The 15233-nt window shown below is 43.5% G+C and overlaps 1 protein-coding gene across 1 annotated transcript; it reads left to right on the top strand.

Annotated features, from left to right (window-relative positions):
* Positions 1–5681: 5681 nt before the first annotated feature.
* LOC115374103 (acidic leucine-rich nuclear phosphoprotein 32 family member E-like) lies at positions 5682–13984 on the top strand. Its single transcript, XM_030072858.1, has 7 exons — positions 5682–5877; positions 8240–8389; positions 9278–9400; positions 9901–10060; positions 10723–10838; positions 11250–11313; positions 11816–13984. Exons 1-7 carry the CDS (start codon positions 5824–5826, stop codon positions 11899–11901), a joined length of 753 nt encoding a protein of 250 aa, XP_029928718.1. The 5' UTR covers positions 5682–5823; the 3' UTR covers positions 11902–13984.
* The last annotated feature ends 1249 nt before the right edge of the window (positions 13985–15233 follow it).

The following is a 15233-nucleotide window of genomic DNA, read 5'->3' as shown; positions in this document are numbered from 1 at the left end:
TCCCAGGACAGAATCTAAAAAAACAAAACAAAACAAAACATCTTTTCATTTCTCACTCAAGGATCAAGGATCATGGAGATCTTAGTTATTATTATTGTAGTTGTGGTTGTTGTTGTTGTTGTTGTTGTGGTTGTTGTTGTTGTTGTTGTTGTTGTTGTTGTCCCTCAGCAGACTGTCCGGCCTCCCGGCTGTTTGCTGAGAGTCTCTGTGGAAATGTCAGAGGAGAAACCTCGATCGTGTCCAGATTTTCATTTTTGCAGCTGATTATGTGCTGAGACAATTGGCCATAATATGAGATCCTGAACATCTGAGGCCGTCGTGCCGCCCGGAGGCTGCAGGGCCGAAAATATGAGCAGCCTCTGAAATGTAATTGACACACAAGCTTTTTTTTTGTTGTTGTTTTGTTTTGTTTTGTTTTGTCCGGTGAGGTTGAGCTGCTGGAGCGTTTCGTCGTCTGGAGCCTCACGCTGATCTCCAGCTCATCACTGATCTGACCTTTAAATACAGCATTTTAATATGAATAAATGTGTATGTTATTATTATTTTATTAACTTTCCTAAATAATGGTGAGATGATTAAACCAGACAGGAGAAAAAGTTAAAATGATCGTCCTGATATTTTCTACATTCTAGCAGCTTCTAGTGATTTAAATTACAGTGAAATTCAACTTTCTCTTTTTGCTGAGGAAATCCCTCAAAGAGCCCTGGGGGCCCCCGGACCACCCCGCTGTGAAAACCCCTCCTCTACACTATAAAATAAAATAAATCTGACTAAATGTAAAGGCTAATTTCACTCAAAATTTCACTCAAAAGATGATGTATAATCTTTTTAAAAAACCAGTGTCGGCTGAGAGTTTCCTCCAGCAGACAAACCGTGTCTGAGGTGTGTCAGTGTGTTCTGCTCTGTTCTGCTGCGTTACTATCTGCTGAATGTGAGCTGATAACTCCCAGCATGCCGCAGGGCGGGGGGTGGGGGCGGGGGCGGGGGTGATAGATTGACCTGCCTGTCAGGAATTCTTCCCCACTGAGCAACCGAATGTAAAAACCCCAAGGACACAGATAGGGGCTTTGTGTGTGTGTGTGTGTGTGTGTGTGTGTGTGTGTGTGTGTGTGTGTGTGTGTGTGTGTGTGTGTGTGTGTGTGTGTGTGTGTGTGTGTGTGTGTATGTGTGTGTGTGTGTGTGTGTGTGTACTGGGAGGCTCTGCCGGCATGGGAACTGTCAGTCCAGGACCTGCAGACCACAAACCATCTACATTCTGGTTTTTTCTGTGGCTCTCAGACTCGTACATCAGGTCATTACAGTCGACGGCAGGGAGGTCAGAGGTCACAGGTCACAGGTCACTGAGCCTGACAGATTTAACGCCACGTTCACGTCCTCAGCGGATCCACGGTACAGTTCGGACACTCCCGCCTTGAGGTTTCCAAAGTTAGCCATAAAAAAACAGAAAAAATCCAGTCATGCCCATGAGCCTCAGAGCTCACTGTCCCTTTGTTAAAGGGACAGTCCACCCACTTTGAAAACATGGACTTTAGTGTCATTGTTGATTTCTGTGTTCATCATCCTCCAACATGTGAGAGTTCCTCAAAGTCAAAATAACTGTAAAAACATCATCCACATGGACACTAATGCCACTGAGCAACACTTCTCATTTTGCACTTAGTTCACTTCATTTCCTTTGCTATAATAAATAAACTGATGGTTTGAGTAATGACCTCTGACCTCCAGCTGTGTGAATGAAAATGGGTTCTCTCCCCTTTGCAGACACGCCCACCTTCTGCTAATCCCATGCAGTTTGGGCCCCAAAGCCTGCAGTCCACATGTGTTCTTGTGGCCTGTTGTAAAATGGTGTGTGTGTGCAGACTGGGGCCTAAACAGTCTTGGAGCTGCATCAGTTGCTTTGACTGGAAAGCTGAGACTCTTGTGGATTCAATGAGCCACATTTGATTCCTGTGTGATGATGTTGGCCCCCATAGCAGCCATTTCACTGTAGAAAATGACCTCTAGTGACCTCTAGGAGAATCACAGCCTCATCAAACTTTACAGACACAAACTAGAGGAGGATTCAAAAAAATAAAATCACAATAAATCATAACATCGAATATCAATACTTGTAGAATCACAATACTTAAGTATGGTGATAATATCGAATCAGGAGATAAGCATATCGTCCCAGCCCTAATAAACAGTGAAGCCTCAGAATCTCAAACATCACTGCAGGAACGACAGAGGCCTGTCTCTCTCTCTCTGCTGCCTGTCTGTCTCTCTGCTGCTTGTCTGTCTCTCTGCAGCTCTGCCTTCATCTGAAAAAAAAAAAAAAAAAAAACAGTTTCCATTAAAAATATGAAGCTGTCGACGTCGCTGCATTCCGGCCAGATGTGGGAACGTAGAGCGAGATGTCGCTTTGGGCTTGGTCCTGGAGGGTCCTGGAGGGTCCTGGAGGGTCCTGGAGGGTTCTGAAGGGTCCTGGTGGGTTCTGGAGGGGCTCCAGGGTTCTTTCAGGGGAACCCTAGAGTGGACAGAATGATCTTATAATGGTTCAGTGGGTCAGATGTTCTTTGTGTTCTTCCAGGTTTCCTGGGAGGGTCTCCAGATGTCTGGGGGGTAGTCTGTTTTGTTGAATTGTTTTACAGTACTCCAGAGTTAATCATTTAATTTAAACTGACTAGAGCTAATAATTGGCCTCTCACTCTGGTGCTTTCCAAGTTTCTAACATTTTTCCCCTTTTGGTCTTGGGTCTCTTGCCCAGCTCAGGTCAGAAGGTGCTGGTTTGTTTTCTACAAACTGGATGATGAAAGCCTCTGAATTAACTGGAACCTGAACTTGAGATGGTTCCAGGTTTCCTAGAAAGGGTTCCATTGATTGTTCAGGGGTTTCCTGGTGTCCTTGAGAGGGAGTTTAAAGGTATGCAGGAAATTAGAAAAAAGAAAGAAGAAGAAGAAGGAAAGTAAACAGAAAAAGACTAAAAAATATTGAAAATTACAAGGGGCAAAATGGCCATTTTTAAAAGTGTTTCCTCTGACTTCATCTGCCTCTAGCGGTGACCGAGACGTATCGTCCTCATGACAGAGACGTCACGCTCTGTCTCCATGCTGTTAGGATAAGATGAATCAGAATCAGAATCAGCTTTATTGGCCAAGCATGCGCTCACATACAGGGAATTTGACTCCGGTAAATCCTAAGAAGTGCAAATAGAACACTCAACAGTGCAAACTGACATAAATTAAATTTAAAAAAAAAAAAAAAAAAAAGGAAACAGGGCTAGAAAAAAAGAAACAAGTAAACAAACAACCACTATAAGAAGTATAACAGCTGTGTACAGGATGGTGTGCAGTGACGTGCAGTGATGCAGTGTGTATGGACCCGACGCTCTGAGGAGGTCATCTTCTTCCAGATGAAGATGATGATGAAGATGATGATGAAGATGAAGATGAAGAAGAGGTTCAGCCTCTTCTGACAGTCTTTCTGCTGAACTTTGAAAACACAGCACAAAAGAGCAACTAAAAAACTCAGATATATATATTTTTTATCATTTTTTTTTATTTCATCCAAAATTACCAGTATGTATGTATCCATCCACCCATCTCTCTGCCTGTCTGTCTGCATGTCTCTGTCTGTCTCTTTCCAGAAGAGGAGGAACTGAGGGGAAATACAGGATAAAGATTTCTGCAATGCAATGCAGAGTTTTATGTGCACACCTTTCCACACGGCTTTGTGTGTGTGTGTGTGTGTGTGTGTGTGTGTGTGTGGTAATTTGTGGTAGCGGCTGATGTCATCACAGGTTTTGTCTCAACTCGCTGTCTCAACCGACCGAGGCCGCTGAAACTGTGTGACGAGCCAAAGCGGCTTTGTTTTCGTTTCCCATGATGCCCGTGCAGGCCAAAAGCCCCCAGGCGTCAAGAAAAAAGCCTCACACTGCAAATATCACACATTCTGTTTTTAATTTAACAAAGAAGAAAAAGAAGAAGAAGAAGAAGTAGAAGAGGAAGAAGGAGAGGACACAGTTGCGCTCAAGGTGTGTGTGTGCACAGCCCGTCCTGTCCCATGACAGTTTGTCCTTCTCGTGTTTCTCAAATCCCTTAATTATAGTTTCATTTTAATTTCCATTTTTTTCATTTATCAGAGACAAACTCAGCTGTCAAGAGAACCCAGACTAAACACCCAGGTTCCCTCTGTGTGAAGTCTGACCCCTGGTCTTTGGTGATGTCCCGTGGAGAACAGCAGGTGGTGATGTCACCTGACGTTCTCCCTGCCACAACCAGAACCTTCCAGATCGAAGGAGAGCGGAGTGTGTAATTGTTTGTTTACTTGGAAGTTATCCCAGCAGGACATGTGGAAAAATGACTGTTCAAATGACTCCATTCAAGTTCAGTGGGTCAAACTTTTACCCTTTGTGTGACCTCAGTTGATCGTGTGGGTACTTTTGACATTATTATTATTATTATTGTTGTTGTTGTTGTTGTTGTTGTTACTACTGCTACTACTACTAGTAGTAGTAGTACAACTACTACAACTGCTACTACTAGTTTTATTTTTCATTATGATCATTGCTATATAATATTATCATATTTGAGCATTTTACCTTTTCTGGGTATATCTGCATATTTTTCATTCTTTCAGGTGTTTTTATCACCTGCTGTTGATTGTGATGAGCAGTTTGAAGCTTTAATGGTTTTATTTGGAGCGAGCTGTGACGTTTGTCAGTGAAACCCTCCAGGTCAGTGCACGTGTTGTTCAGCCTGGCCTCCACTAGGCGGCAGCACCGCAGCTGTCTCTGAGCCAGGCCCTGAAACCCTGAAACCCATCCTGCAGTTTTCATGTTTGGCTTGAGCCGCTCCGCCTGCAGGGCTGCGAGCGCCCTCACCTGGCTCTCTGCTGCTACTGCTACTACAGTACTACTGTTAGTGCTGCTACTACTACTACAGTACTACTGTTAGTACTGCTACTGCTACCACTGCTACTACTACTGCTACTAAAGTACTATTGTTAGTGCTGCTAGTACTACTACCACTTCTACAACTACTGATAGTACTGCTACTACTACTGCTACTAGTACTACTACTACCACAACTACTACTTCTACTACTACTGCTACTACAGCTATTGCTACTACTGATAGCACTGCTGGTAGTACTACTACTACTACTGCTACTACGACTACTACTATTGCTACTACTACTACTACAACTACTATTGTTTCTACTTCCTCTACTACTGCTACTACTACTACCACTACTACTATTACTATTACTACTACTGCTACTATTAGTATTGCTGCCCCCACTAGGAGCTGTTATTATTATTATGAGTAGTAGTAGTAGTAGTAGTAGTAGTAGTAGTAGTAGTATAACCATTATTATTGTTGTTGTTGTTGTTGATGATGATGATGATGTGTATGAACCAAATTATGCAAAAAACAGATATTATTAAGTTTTTGGCGCCAATGGGAACAAAGACGGGGCGTGTGGGAAGTTTAAAAGTGTCGTACTCCCCCTCCCATTGGCTGAGCTAAGTCTACAGTCTTATAGTTCCAACCAATAGCGAAGCAGACACTTTGCATAATATGCAGATCGCGGGGTGCTTGCTGACTGGCGCAACGACGAGCCAATGGGATCATGGAATGCAAAAATATTTGAATATTCATGTGGAAGGGGGCGGGGTCTCCCAAGTGGCGGTCGGGCGCGAGCTAACATGGAGGTTTAGTTATCGTCTGGCAGCCATTGACAGAGGAAGGCCACTGTGAAAGCGCGCCCGAGTGCACGACATTCACTTACATTTAAACCGGGTGATAGAAGTTGTTTTTTGCACTTTCTCGGGGCTACAAAAATGGAGATGAAGAAGAGGATCAGCTTGGAGCTGCGGAACAGGAACCCGGCCGAGGTATGCAACTATAACACGGACTTTTATTTATTTATTTCCCGAAGAATTTCGAGAGGGATGCGGATTCCGAGCAAAATGACGATGCTCCGTGCATTCTGTGGGAGCAGAGATCGTTCGGCTCTCGCTGTTGTGTGTATTCAGCGTTCCTCAGCGGGCGATTCCGACATTTTGTGCCCTGAAAACACTTTAAACACCCCGCTTTTACCGCACTAACATGGTGGGAGCTGCTGGTCGGGGCTGTGGGGCGGCTCTCTGCGTGCGGCGGCAGGAGGACACTCGCGCGCTGACTTCTCGCTCGCTCGTGGCTGCTCGCGCGAGCCTCATGCGTTTAGCACACAAGCTAACAAGCTAACAGGCTAACCCGCCGCTCGCCCAGCCCCCCATAGGAGAGCCGTGTGCAAGATTACAACACCAAGGCTGGAGCGAATATATTTCTAATAAAATTACACATATCTGTTTCATGGAGAATATGCTGCGTTCACTTTCTTCAAAATTCTAGCAGTTACTCGCTCCAGCCATTTTTTTTACCCTACGATCCGTCGTTAGTTTGCTCAGCCTCGGTTCGTGTTGTTCTCCTGAATAGAGAACAACGTCACACCAAACTCCATTTTAAAAAAGCCGTCAATTTAAAGTTGCGTCGGTTATTGGCCGGCGTGTGTACCCGCTGCCACAACACTTTCCACCTGTAACAGACTGTCAGGGCTGCCGGGGTGGTCGGCCCACAGCTGGACCCACAAGCGGCACTTTTTCCCTGTTCAATTTGAACTTTTTATAGAAATGGTTCCCTCAGTGAGCTGCCGCCCACGGCAGCGTGTTTTGGTGGAGGAGGGCTGAGGGGTGAGGATGAGCCTGTGTTGGAGGCTTGAAACTGTAATAACTTGTACTTTTTTGTGTATTACACGTAAGCCGAATTTCACGGGGGATGCTGTTGATTAAAGTGGAATGATTTAAATCGCATTATACTCTGTGTATATATGTACCTGTAAGGAAGACGGAATTCACTAACCCGTTTTTGATGGGAGTTTGGCTTGACGCTCTTTCTGTGTGTGAGCGGAGCCTGTCGGGCCTAAGATCAGAGTTTGGTTCATGATACTTGTAAAGAAACATTCATTTTCTGAATGTGAACAGTGTTTCTATCCACTGCTCATGTTCGGAACACCGTTGTTTCTCAAGTATTGTAGGGAGTTGATCAGTGAGGCTCATATTACCACCAGAGGCTTCCTGTTCATGTTAAATTTCATTGCATCTGGAAATTTTTATTTGCAAACAGTAAAAATGCGAGGACGTATTTTTGTTTTCACTTAACAGCGTTTTAAGATTCTCCCCGTACAGCCTTATGCATGTGGGAGCCCCGCCAGCAGCTTTGTTATGTGTCGTTCATTCATTAAGCTGAAATCGTAACCAGAGATTGTTTGTGGGATAAGAGGAGTCACTCCATGTGGAATAAAACTGTTCCACCTTCCAGCCCGGAAAAGTGGGCATTAGTGAGCATGTGTCTTCTGGCTCCAGTTAAAACATGGAAGTGGTGTCTGTGTAATGAGCTATATGTATAACCAAAATACACCTTTCATTCTGTTTGCTCCTGGTTTATTGTTAATAAATCACACTAACAATGTGGTTTCTGTGTTTAATAGGGAGCATGATTTGATAAAATATTGATAAGCTGTGGTTCTCAATCAAGCTTAACTATCATTGATCATTCAGTGTTAAGCACTTTGCAATGTCTATAAAATATATAGACATAAACATATAGACAATAAAATTTATAAATAAGATTATTGTAATTTTACTGTGTGTGTAACCCGCAAGTCTATGCAGATAACCATGACCTCCTTTTACACTGCAGTGGCATTATTTTCTCCATTAACACAATATTGCTTCAGTGAACCTATGAATGCACCGCCCCTTCTTTACCACAACTTAAACTTTATTGGCTAGAGGTGTTTTGCTTCCAAATAATTCAGTGCACAAGGTTGCTCTGCTGTGAGTGTTTGTAGCTTGAATTTATCTGAAACAGTGTCTATCAGCGCTGATAACTCTTATCATTCATTTTCTGCTGTTAGCCAGCGTTAGCCCACATGCTGTGAGCTCTCTGGCTCCGGCACAGCATTTGCCAGGGAGAGATCTCAGCTGAATTTAGAAGCACCAGACCCACTGAATCGCACAAAACTTTTTATAGTGAAGGTGTGATTCACAGGTCTGGAACCAGGCTAGAGTAGCAGTTGGTAGGGTTGTGGGTTTGATGCCCGCTCTGTGATGTTGATGGGTTTTCAATGTAATCAGTCCCCGGGACCCGCTCAATAAAATGTGTGTTTTTGCCGCTTGAAAGATGTGAAAAACGCCTCCTCTCACTGTTGTTCAGGTGGTGGAGATGGTGGTGGATAACTGTCGCTCCAGTGACGGAGAGGTGGAGGGTCTGACGGACGAGTACAAGGAGCTGGAGCTGCTCAGCATGGTGAACATCGGCCTCACCTCGCTGGCCAAACTGCCCTCACTGCCCAAACTACGCAAGGTGAGTCCGCGAAGGCCAGGCGGCACGCTGCCAGGCTCTGCTCGCTCCGGCCACATAACAACACAGACTGACTGAAATTCAGAATTTCTCAACAGGAGGCTTACGAAAGAAACAAGCTTGTGGCACTTTGATGCAGCTGGTTGTTAGTTTTCATTTCCCTTCTCATCGGATTAGTATTTAATGTAGTTTTACAGAAAGACAAAAACACGGAGTCAGATTGTGCTTTTCTGAATTACCTGCCTAAAGAACAGAAGAGTTACATTCTCAGTTTTTCTGAACACAACAAAAATGACATTAAACCACTGATCTGATGACTAAATATACAAATTCAAAAGTGTTTATTATACATGTATGACTTTTTTCCTTTTTTTTTTTTTTTTTTTTAGAATTTTCAGTTGTTAAACTTTGCAAATTTTTATGTTCTGGTAAATATTTTTTGCTAATTTGTTCATCTGTTCATTTGTTTTCAAAAGAAATCAAGTGAATTTGCATGAGCTTCAAAGAGTTAATTCAGTTTTTCACACTAAGAAGGGAAAAAATACTATCAGAGCCCAATCAAATTTGTTTTAATTTTTTCCACAATCCATTTTGTTTTTCCCAAATTCTGTTTTCTGATTTTTTTTTTTTTTCAAAATTCTGTGTACAGTTTAATCATTGACATCAGAAAGTGTCTAATCATGTGGTGAGCGAATAAAATTTTGACAGTTTAATAGGAAAATATTCCAAATTTATCAGTGAATTTTTTACACAACATTGCGCTTTTTTTTTTTTTTTTTAATGAAAGTGCTTCAGTACTTATGTGAAAATCATCATTTGCGTGACTTGAAATTTTGATTGATTTTGATTTTGTATAGACATGTATTGACCTGTGTGTGTCGTCCTGTCCAGCTGGAGGTCAGCGATAACACCATCTCAGGAGGGTTGGACACACTGGCAGAGAAATGTCCCAACCTGACTTACCTCAACCTCAGCGGGAACAAGATCAAAGAGCTGAGCACGGTGGAGGCTCTGGTAAGACCAATCAATCACCTGTGTTGATCAATCAGTTTTACCGATCAGGTGAACAGCGTGAAAACCTGGCAGGTGATTTTAATTTTTGCCAAGTTTAGCTTGCTCCTGATAATGTAAGACGTGTGTTGATTCATTTTTCAGTTTCAGCTAGATGTTTTTAGAACGAGCACATAACCGTGCATCCTGTTAAAGTGGCAGCAGGTAAACCCTCAGAAACCTCGTGACACTTCAGCTTCTGTAAGATATTTGACAAACATTTCTAATTCCATGCTAATCATTTAAGTCTGGTACAGGACAAAATCAAATTTTACTTCTGAGTTACAAAGCTGTTTTGAAAGTCGGGGAGTTTTGAGGGGCCTGATTGATGAAAAATTGTAGAGATCCCTTTGCGGGCGCAGACGCGGCGCTGCGGTGCGGGGCGCTGCGGTCGCAGATATGAGGCGCTGTGGCAGCAGACACGAGGTCCTGCAGGTGTGATATGTGTTGCTGTTCCTCTGCAGCAAAACCTGAAGAACCTGAAGAGCCTGGACCTGTTCAGCTGCGAGGTCACCACGCTGGACGACTACAGGGAAAGTGTGTTTGAGCTGCTGCCTCAGGTGACCTACCTGGACGGCTACGACCAGGAGGACAACGAGGGACCCGACTCCGAGGCCGACGATGGTAAGACCCTCGGCAGCAGGACCCGTTCACCCTGAACCCCACAGAGCAGCAGCGGCCAGTAAAACTATCCTCACGTGTAAAGCAGAGCTGAAATGATTCATTTATTATTTTGATTATTCAGTCAACGAGTATCAGGATCCATTATCAACGATTCCACTGATTAAAGGAAACTGACCCCTGACCTGGACCAAACATAAAACACTGACCTTTGTACCTGCCGGCAGCGTTTGATTAATAAGACAAATGACTTGTCCAAACATCAGCCTTAAATGTTATAAAAACTCTGGAGCTTGTGGGCAGTGGGGCTCAGTGTTGTGGTATTTACTTTAGGGTTAGGGTTTTTTTGCTAATTATCTAAGGTTTTCATTTCATTATTGTTATTATCATTGTGTGTTTGTGTGGTTTGTGCGTTTTTTCCTGGTTATTTTCTTTTTACGGAGGTCTTGTTAGTTTTCAGGTAATTTCTTGAGTGAATTTGCTCAGGTGTCAAAGGGTGAAAATGGTCTTGCAAGGTGTTAGGTTCACCTGCGGCGGGGCTGCCTGCCGTGGGCGGAGTCAGGCGTAGGTAAACGTCACCTTGCTGTTGGACCTGTGTAGTTCCTGTGTTGGCCAGCAGAGAGCGCCACAGGCCTGCAGCAGCTCTGACTCTCCTGTGTTCCCAGACGAAGACGGCGCCGCTCACCCTGGAGACGAAGACGACGATGAGGAGGACGAGGACGAAGGCTCTGAGGGAGAGGAGGAGGTTGGCCTGTCCTACCTGATGAAGGAGGGAATCCAGGTGAGTCTGCAGCAAGCTGGTTGGTCCTCAGAGACGTGTGTGTGTGTGTGTGTGTGTGTGTGTGTGTGTGTGTGTGTGTGTGTGGTCGTTCAGCCATAGATAATAAGAGAATAAAGGAGCAGAAGATGGAATATTAAAGTTATCAAGCAACTTGACTTGAACCTCCAGTTATTGGTCAGAAACCTTTTTTTTTTTGTGATTCTATCAAAACTGAAGCCCAAATTATTTTTTACAACTTTTAATTTAATAATAAAACAAAGTAAAAACTGTTTTCTCTCAATGGTGTTTCCAAGAAGCTGAAAAATAATTTTAGATTTGCTTCGGTGTTAAAATATTCTTTTCTACTTCAGCTTGAATGTCATTTGTGCATTCTGCTGTGTTTTAATGACACTCCCGTGGTGCTTCTCTAAGGATGAAGAAGACGACGATGACTATGTTGAAGAGGAGGAGGAAGAGGAGGAGGATGAGGATGCAGGTGAGTTGTAACTGAGTGAGGCGTTTCTAATTTTGATGACGGCGCCTGTCGTTCATCGAGCGAACCCTTCTCTGCAGAAGTGAAGAGTGAGTCAACGAGCCGTATGAGACTTAGAGTGATATGTCATGGAAAATATGGTTATTGGTGTAACATCTTAAAGGGATTTTAACTAGTAAAGAACAGGATGGCCACACTTACCATAACCCACTGTATTACTGTCCAGGCCTCCAGAGTCACACTGTAGAGTTGGTGTAGTTACACAAAACTGTTTTCATTAAATAACATTTTAATGGGATTGTATGAAAAACCAAAAATACCCAGAACATGAAAAGATGGAATATTTAGCAGAAAGATTGGTGGGGGACCTCCGGGGGAAAAATACCAACATTATTGGTTTTTAAATTGCTGTTATTATGTGTGTGTGTGTGTGTGTGTGTGTGTGTGTGTGTGTGTGTGTGTGTGTGTGTGTGTGTGTGTGTGTGTGTGTGTGTGTGTGTGTCAGATGAGGACGGGGCACCAGTCCAGGGGGAGAAAAGGAAGAGAGACCCAGAGGATGAGGGAGACGATGATGATGAAGATGACGAGTAGTTTCTTAACCCCCTGATCCCATGTTGACCCCCACCCCCCACCCCCAGACCCCACTTTGACCTCTGACCTCACGTTGACCCCCGGGTTCACATCAGAGCCAGAGGAGGACAGGAGACAGGAAGCTGCTCGCGCCCTGGATCTGACTCGAGTTTCTCGTTCGGTTGCTGTCTGTCAGACCTCCCAGAATGCAACACTCCTCCTGACGGGGTCGCTGTGATGCTTTCTCTCGTCAGATGCTTCTTTAACCCTTTGAACGCTGAGCAAAAACATGACAGAAAGGCCACGAGCAGCTGAAGAGGAAACGAGACCAAAAAATTTTTTTTGCAAGAAATGAATTAAAAGTGAGAAGAAAACCACCTGAAATTTACCAGAAACAGAAAAGTAGAAAACAAAAGTTAAAGACCCGAAATTATGCAAACAAATAGAGACTTGGAAATGAGCCCAAACAGAGTTTTTATTCTGGTAACGTAATTTTTAAATATATAATTCTAATAATTATATTAGCTTTCATTTTCGTGTAACTTCACTAATTTCTTGCAGATATTGGGTCAGTTTTCTCAGCTGCTTGTCGCCTTTACGCCGACGTTTCTGAAAGAAATGAAGCCAGTTTGCTCGGGTTTCAAAGGGTCACATTTTTGTGAAAGGCTCAACTTGAGGAAAAGCGAGCGAGACAGGCGGCGTCCTCCTCCGTGTTGGATTCTGGTTGATCTGACGTAACAACACAAACTGGTTTTAAATCGCGCTCGTGTGTTTTTATGGCGGAATGCTCCTTTATCTGGTTCCTGGCGGTCGGCCGGTTGCGTTCAGCTCTGCTGTGGAAGTGACCGCTGACTGTGTTTTGGCTGCAGTTTGGGTGAACTGTCCCTTTAATGTGCAGGAGGTCTTCAGGCTGCTGTCGCCGGGCAGCTTCTGTGTGACTTGCTGAGGTTTCCGCTCGGCCGGCAGACTGTGTCCGTCCACGTCTTTTTTTAAAACGCGACTCTTTCTCTCCGTTGGGACCTTCTGTCCACAGCTCGTCTTCATCTGAGGCTGGAGCTCCTCTTCCTCCTCCTCCTCCTCCTCCTCTTCCTCTGTCCTCGTTCTCGGCTCCTGAGTCTGTAGCTAAACTCTGGGATGGCAACAAGCCGCTGCTCCTCTGCACACGCTCACATCCACGCCACACACACTTCTTGTCATCGGTGTTTTTTAAACTGATAAAGGTGCATTCTCAGTAAACGTGTGTGGAGAAATCCACGCCTGCTGGTGGATGGACACAGTTTGCTGTTTCTTCAGCGGGAAATACTTTATTACTGATTTTTTTTGTTTTGTTTTGTTTTGTTGTTTTTTAAATAACAAAACCCAGCAGTCTCCACCCGGCCCGTCGCGTCGCGGTGAAGAGAAACCAGACGAGACACAAACAGTACGGGGAAGTGGGGATTTTTTAAAACGTTTCTTTTTTTTCCATATTTGGGTTGGACTGTTCCTTTAACTCCTGGAAACCTGGATGCCTGTCAGAGTTGTTGTGTTTAAATGCTTGTGAAAGGCGTCGGACAGCAGCCTGGAAATTAGCTTAAAAAAAGAGACAGAAATTTGGAAAAAAAAAAAAAAAGACCTGAGATTAAGCGACTCCAAAAAATATCCTAAAAATGACAACAACAATAATAAGACCTGACAATTAAACAAAACACATAACATAATTTAAAATATACAATTATAAAAATAGTTTTCTGGGCATTATTTTTCCCGTATTTCAGGTCATTTTCTTTTCTGTGACTATTTTTTTTAAACATGTCGAGGTCATTTCTTGCTCGGCTGCGTGTTGTTGCTCTGGTTTTGTTTGAACACATGAAGTCTGCCGGGCTTCCAGGTTTCAGAGGCTCAACCTGCTGCACGGCGGCGGTGCAGTGCATTATGGGATGCGTCTGGGTCGGCGAGCTTGCGTCCTGTCCTGTCCTCCGGCTGTCCACATGTAAATACAGAGCTGTCCTCTCCCTGTCCACTTCCTGTTGAAGTGTCTGTCGCTTTTATTTTTGTATTTCTGTCTGCAGTTTGTGTGCTGTAATCTTCTGATGAGTGTTTTGGAATAAAAACAACTGGATTCTCACTCCAGACTCTTTTGTGATTCGTTTTGATTTTTCACTGCAGGAGGGAAAAAATAATGACAAGAACTATGGAAATATTAAATAATCTTAATATTATATTCAATAATAATCAGATGCCTTTAAACATGAGCAAAATCACTTAAGTTCTTTAAAAAAAAAACAAAAAAAAAATGCATATAATCAAGAAACGACCTGAAAAGCTGCGAAAGTAAAAACAAAAATCACAGAACATGATCAGAAAATTACTAGTCAAGTAGCACAAAATTACCAGAAAGATATCAAAACAAAAAAAAAAAAAAAAAACATTACCAAGTTATATCTATCTATAGTCTGATGGATTATTTATTTATTTTTCTGTCTCTAATTTGGCAGTGACCTTTTTCCCTGCATGTTTTTGATAGAAATCCAGGTCTCAGCTGTTTCGGGTCTCAAAGGGTTAAATAGTTTGGACGTTTGGACTCTGGAACGTGCTGAGATTAAACCAGAGAGGAGAAAATGCTGAAATGTTCCCTCAGAGACTTTCTGCCTCTCATGAAATTAAACTCTTCCTCGTTTTGCTGAGGGTCCCCTCAAGGAACCTTGAGGACCCCCTGGGGGGTCCCGGACCCCACTTTGAAAACCAGTGTTTCAGACAAACGGGCAGCAGGTTACAGATGTGAAGAGTTCAACCAGTTTCCTGCTTCCTTACATAAGAGGCCTGATCTGTTTAAAGCACATAATCCCACATTACTGGGTAATCTGTAATCCTGCAGCGGGCACACAACACAAAGCTTCATTATTCCCCGACGAGTCGTTTTGTTTTGTGAGGAAACGCCGGGGTCGATGAATCGTTCGTGTTTATTTTAGTGAAATCTTAAGATAATTTTCCTGGTGTCACTGGGATTAAAGCCGTGAAATCAGCTGATGATGGAAATGTTGGGTTTCCTTCCTGTGTGTCCACATGGTGGCGCTGCAGCTCTGTCACAACACACCACACACACACTGCCTCTGCAACGGCCTTTCTTTAAATGCCCTTTTTCATTTTCCCCTCTAAGAGTAAACTGCACCTTTGACCCGTGTTCTGCAGCGTGTGCGTTCCCACTCTTTTGTCCCAGCTCAGCTCCTGTAGGAAACCTGCTTTATTTAAAGGCCTTGAATGTCATGAAGCTCCGCCTCCAAAAAATATAAATCTGACTCCTCTGACCTGCACGATCAATCACTCCCCTCTGCAATACCTGATCAATACCTGATCAATACAACACAGAGCCATGG

This window comes from Myripristis murdjan, chromosome 16 (genome assembly GCF_902150065.1).
Source record: "Myripristis murdjan chromosome 16, fMyrMur1.1, whole genome shotgun sequence".
Lineage (NCBI taxonomy): Eukaryota > Metazoa > Chordata > Actinopteri > Holocentriformes > Holocentridae > Myripristis > Myripristis murdjan.
The sequence above is the reverse complement of the archived record's forward strand: the minus strand, read 5'-3'. Positions and strand labels throughout refer to the sequence as shown.

What these genes read in the sequence shown, in the direction of transcription:
- LOC115374103 (XM_030072858.1), top strand. Translation starts at nt 5,824, where the DNA reads ATGGAGATGAAGAAGAGGATCAGCTTGGAGCTGCGGAACAGGAACCCG. An exon ending in TGAGCACGGTGGAGGCTCTG is followed by an intron (nt 9,401 to 9,900) that starts GTAAGACCAATC and finishes GTTCCTCTGCAG; the next exon opens with CAAAACCTGAAGAACCTGAA. An exon ending in GGAGGAGGATGAGGATGCAG is followed by an intron (nt 11,314 to 11,815) that starts GTGAGTTGTAAC and finishes TGTGTGTGTCAG; the next exon opens with ATGAGGACGGGGCACCAGTC.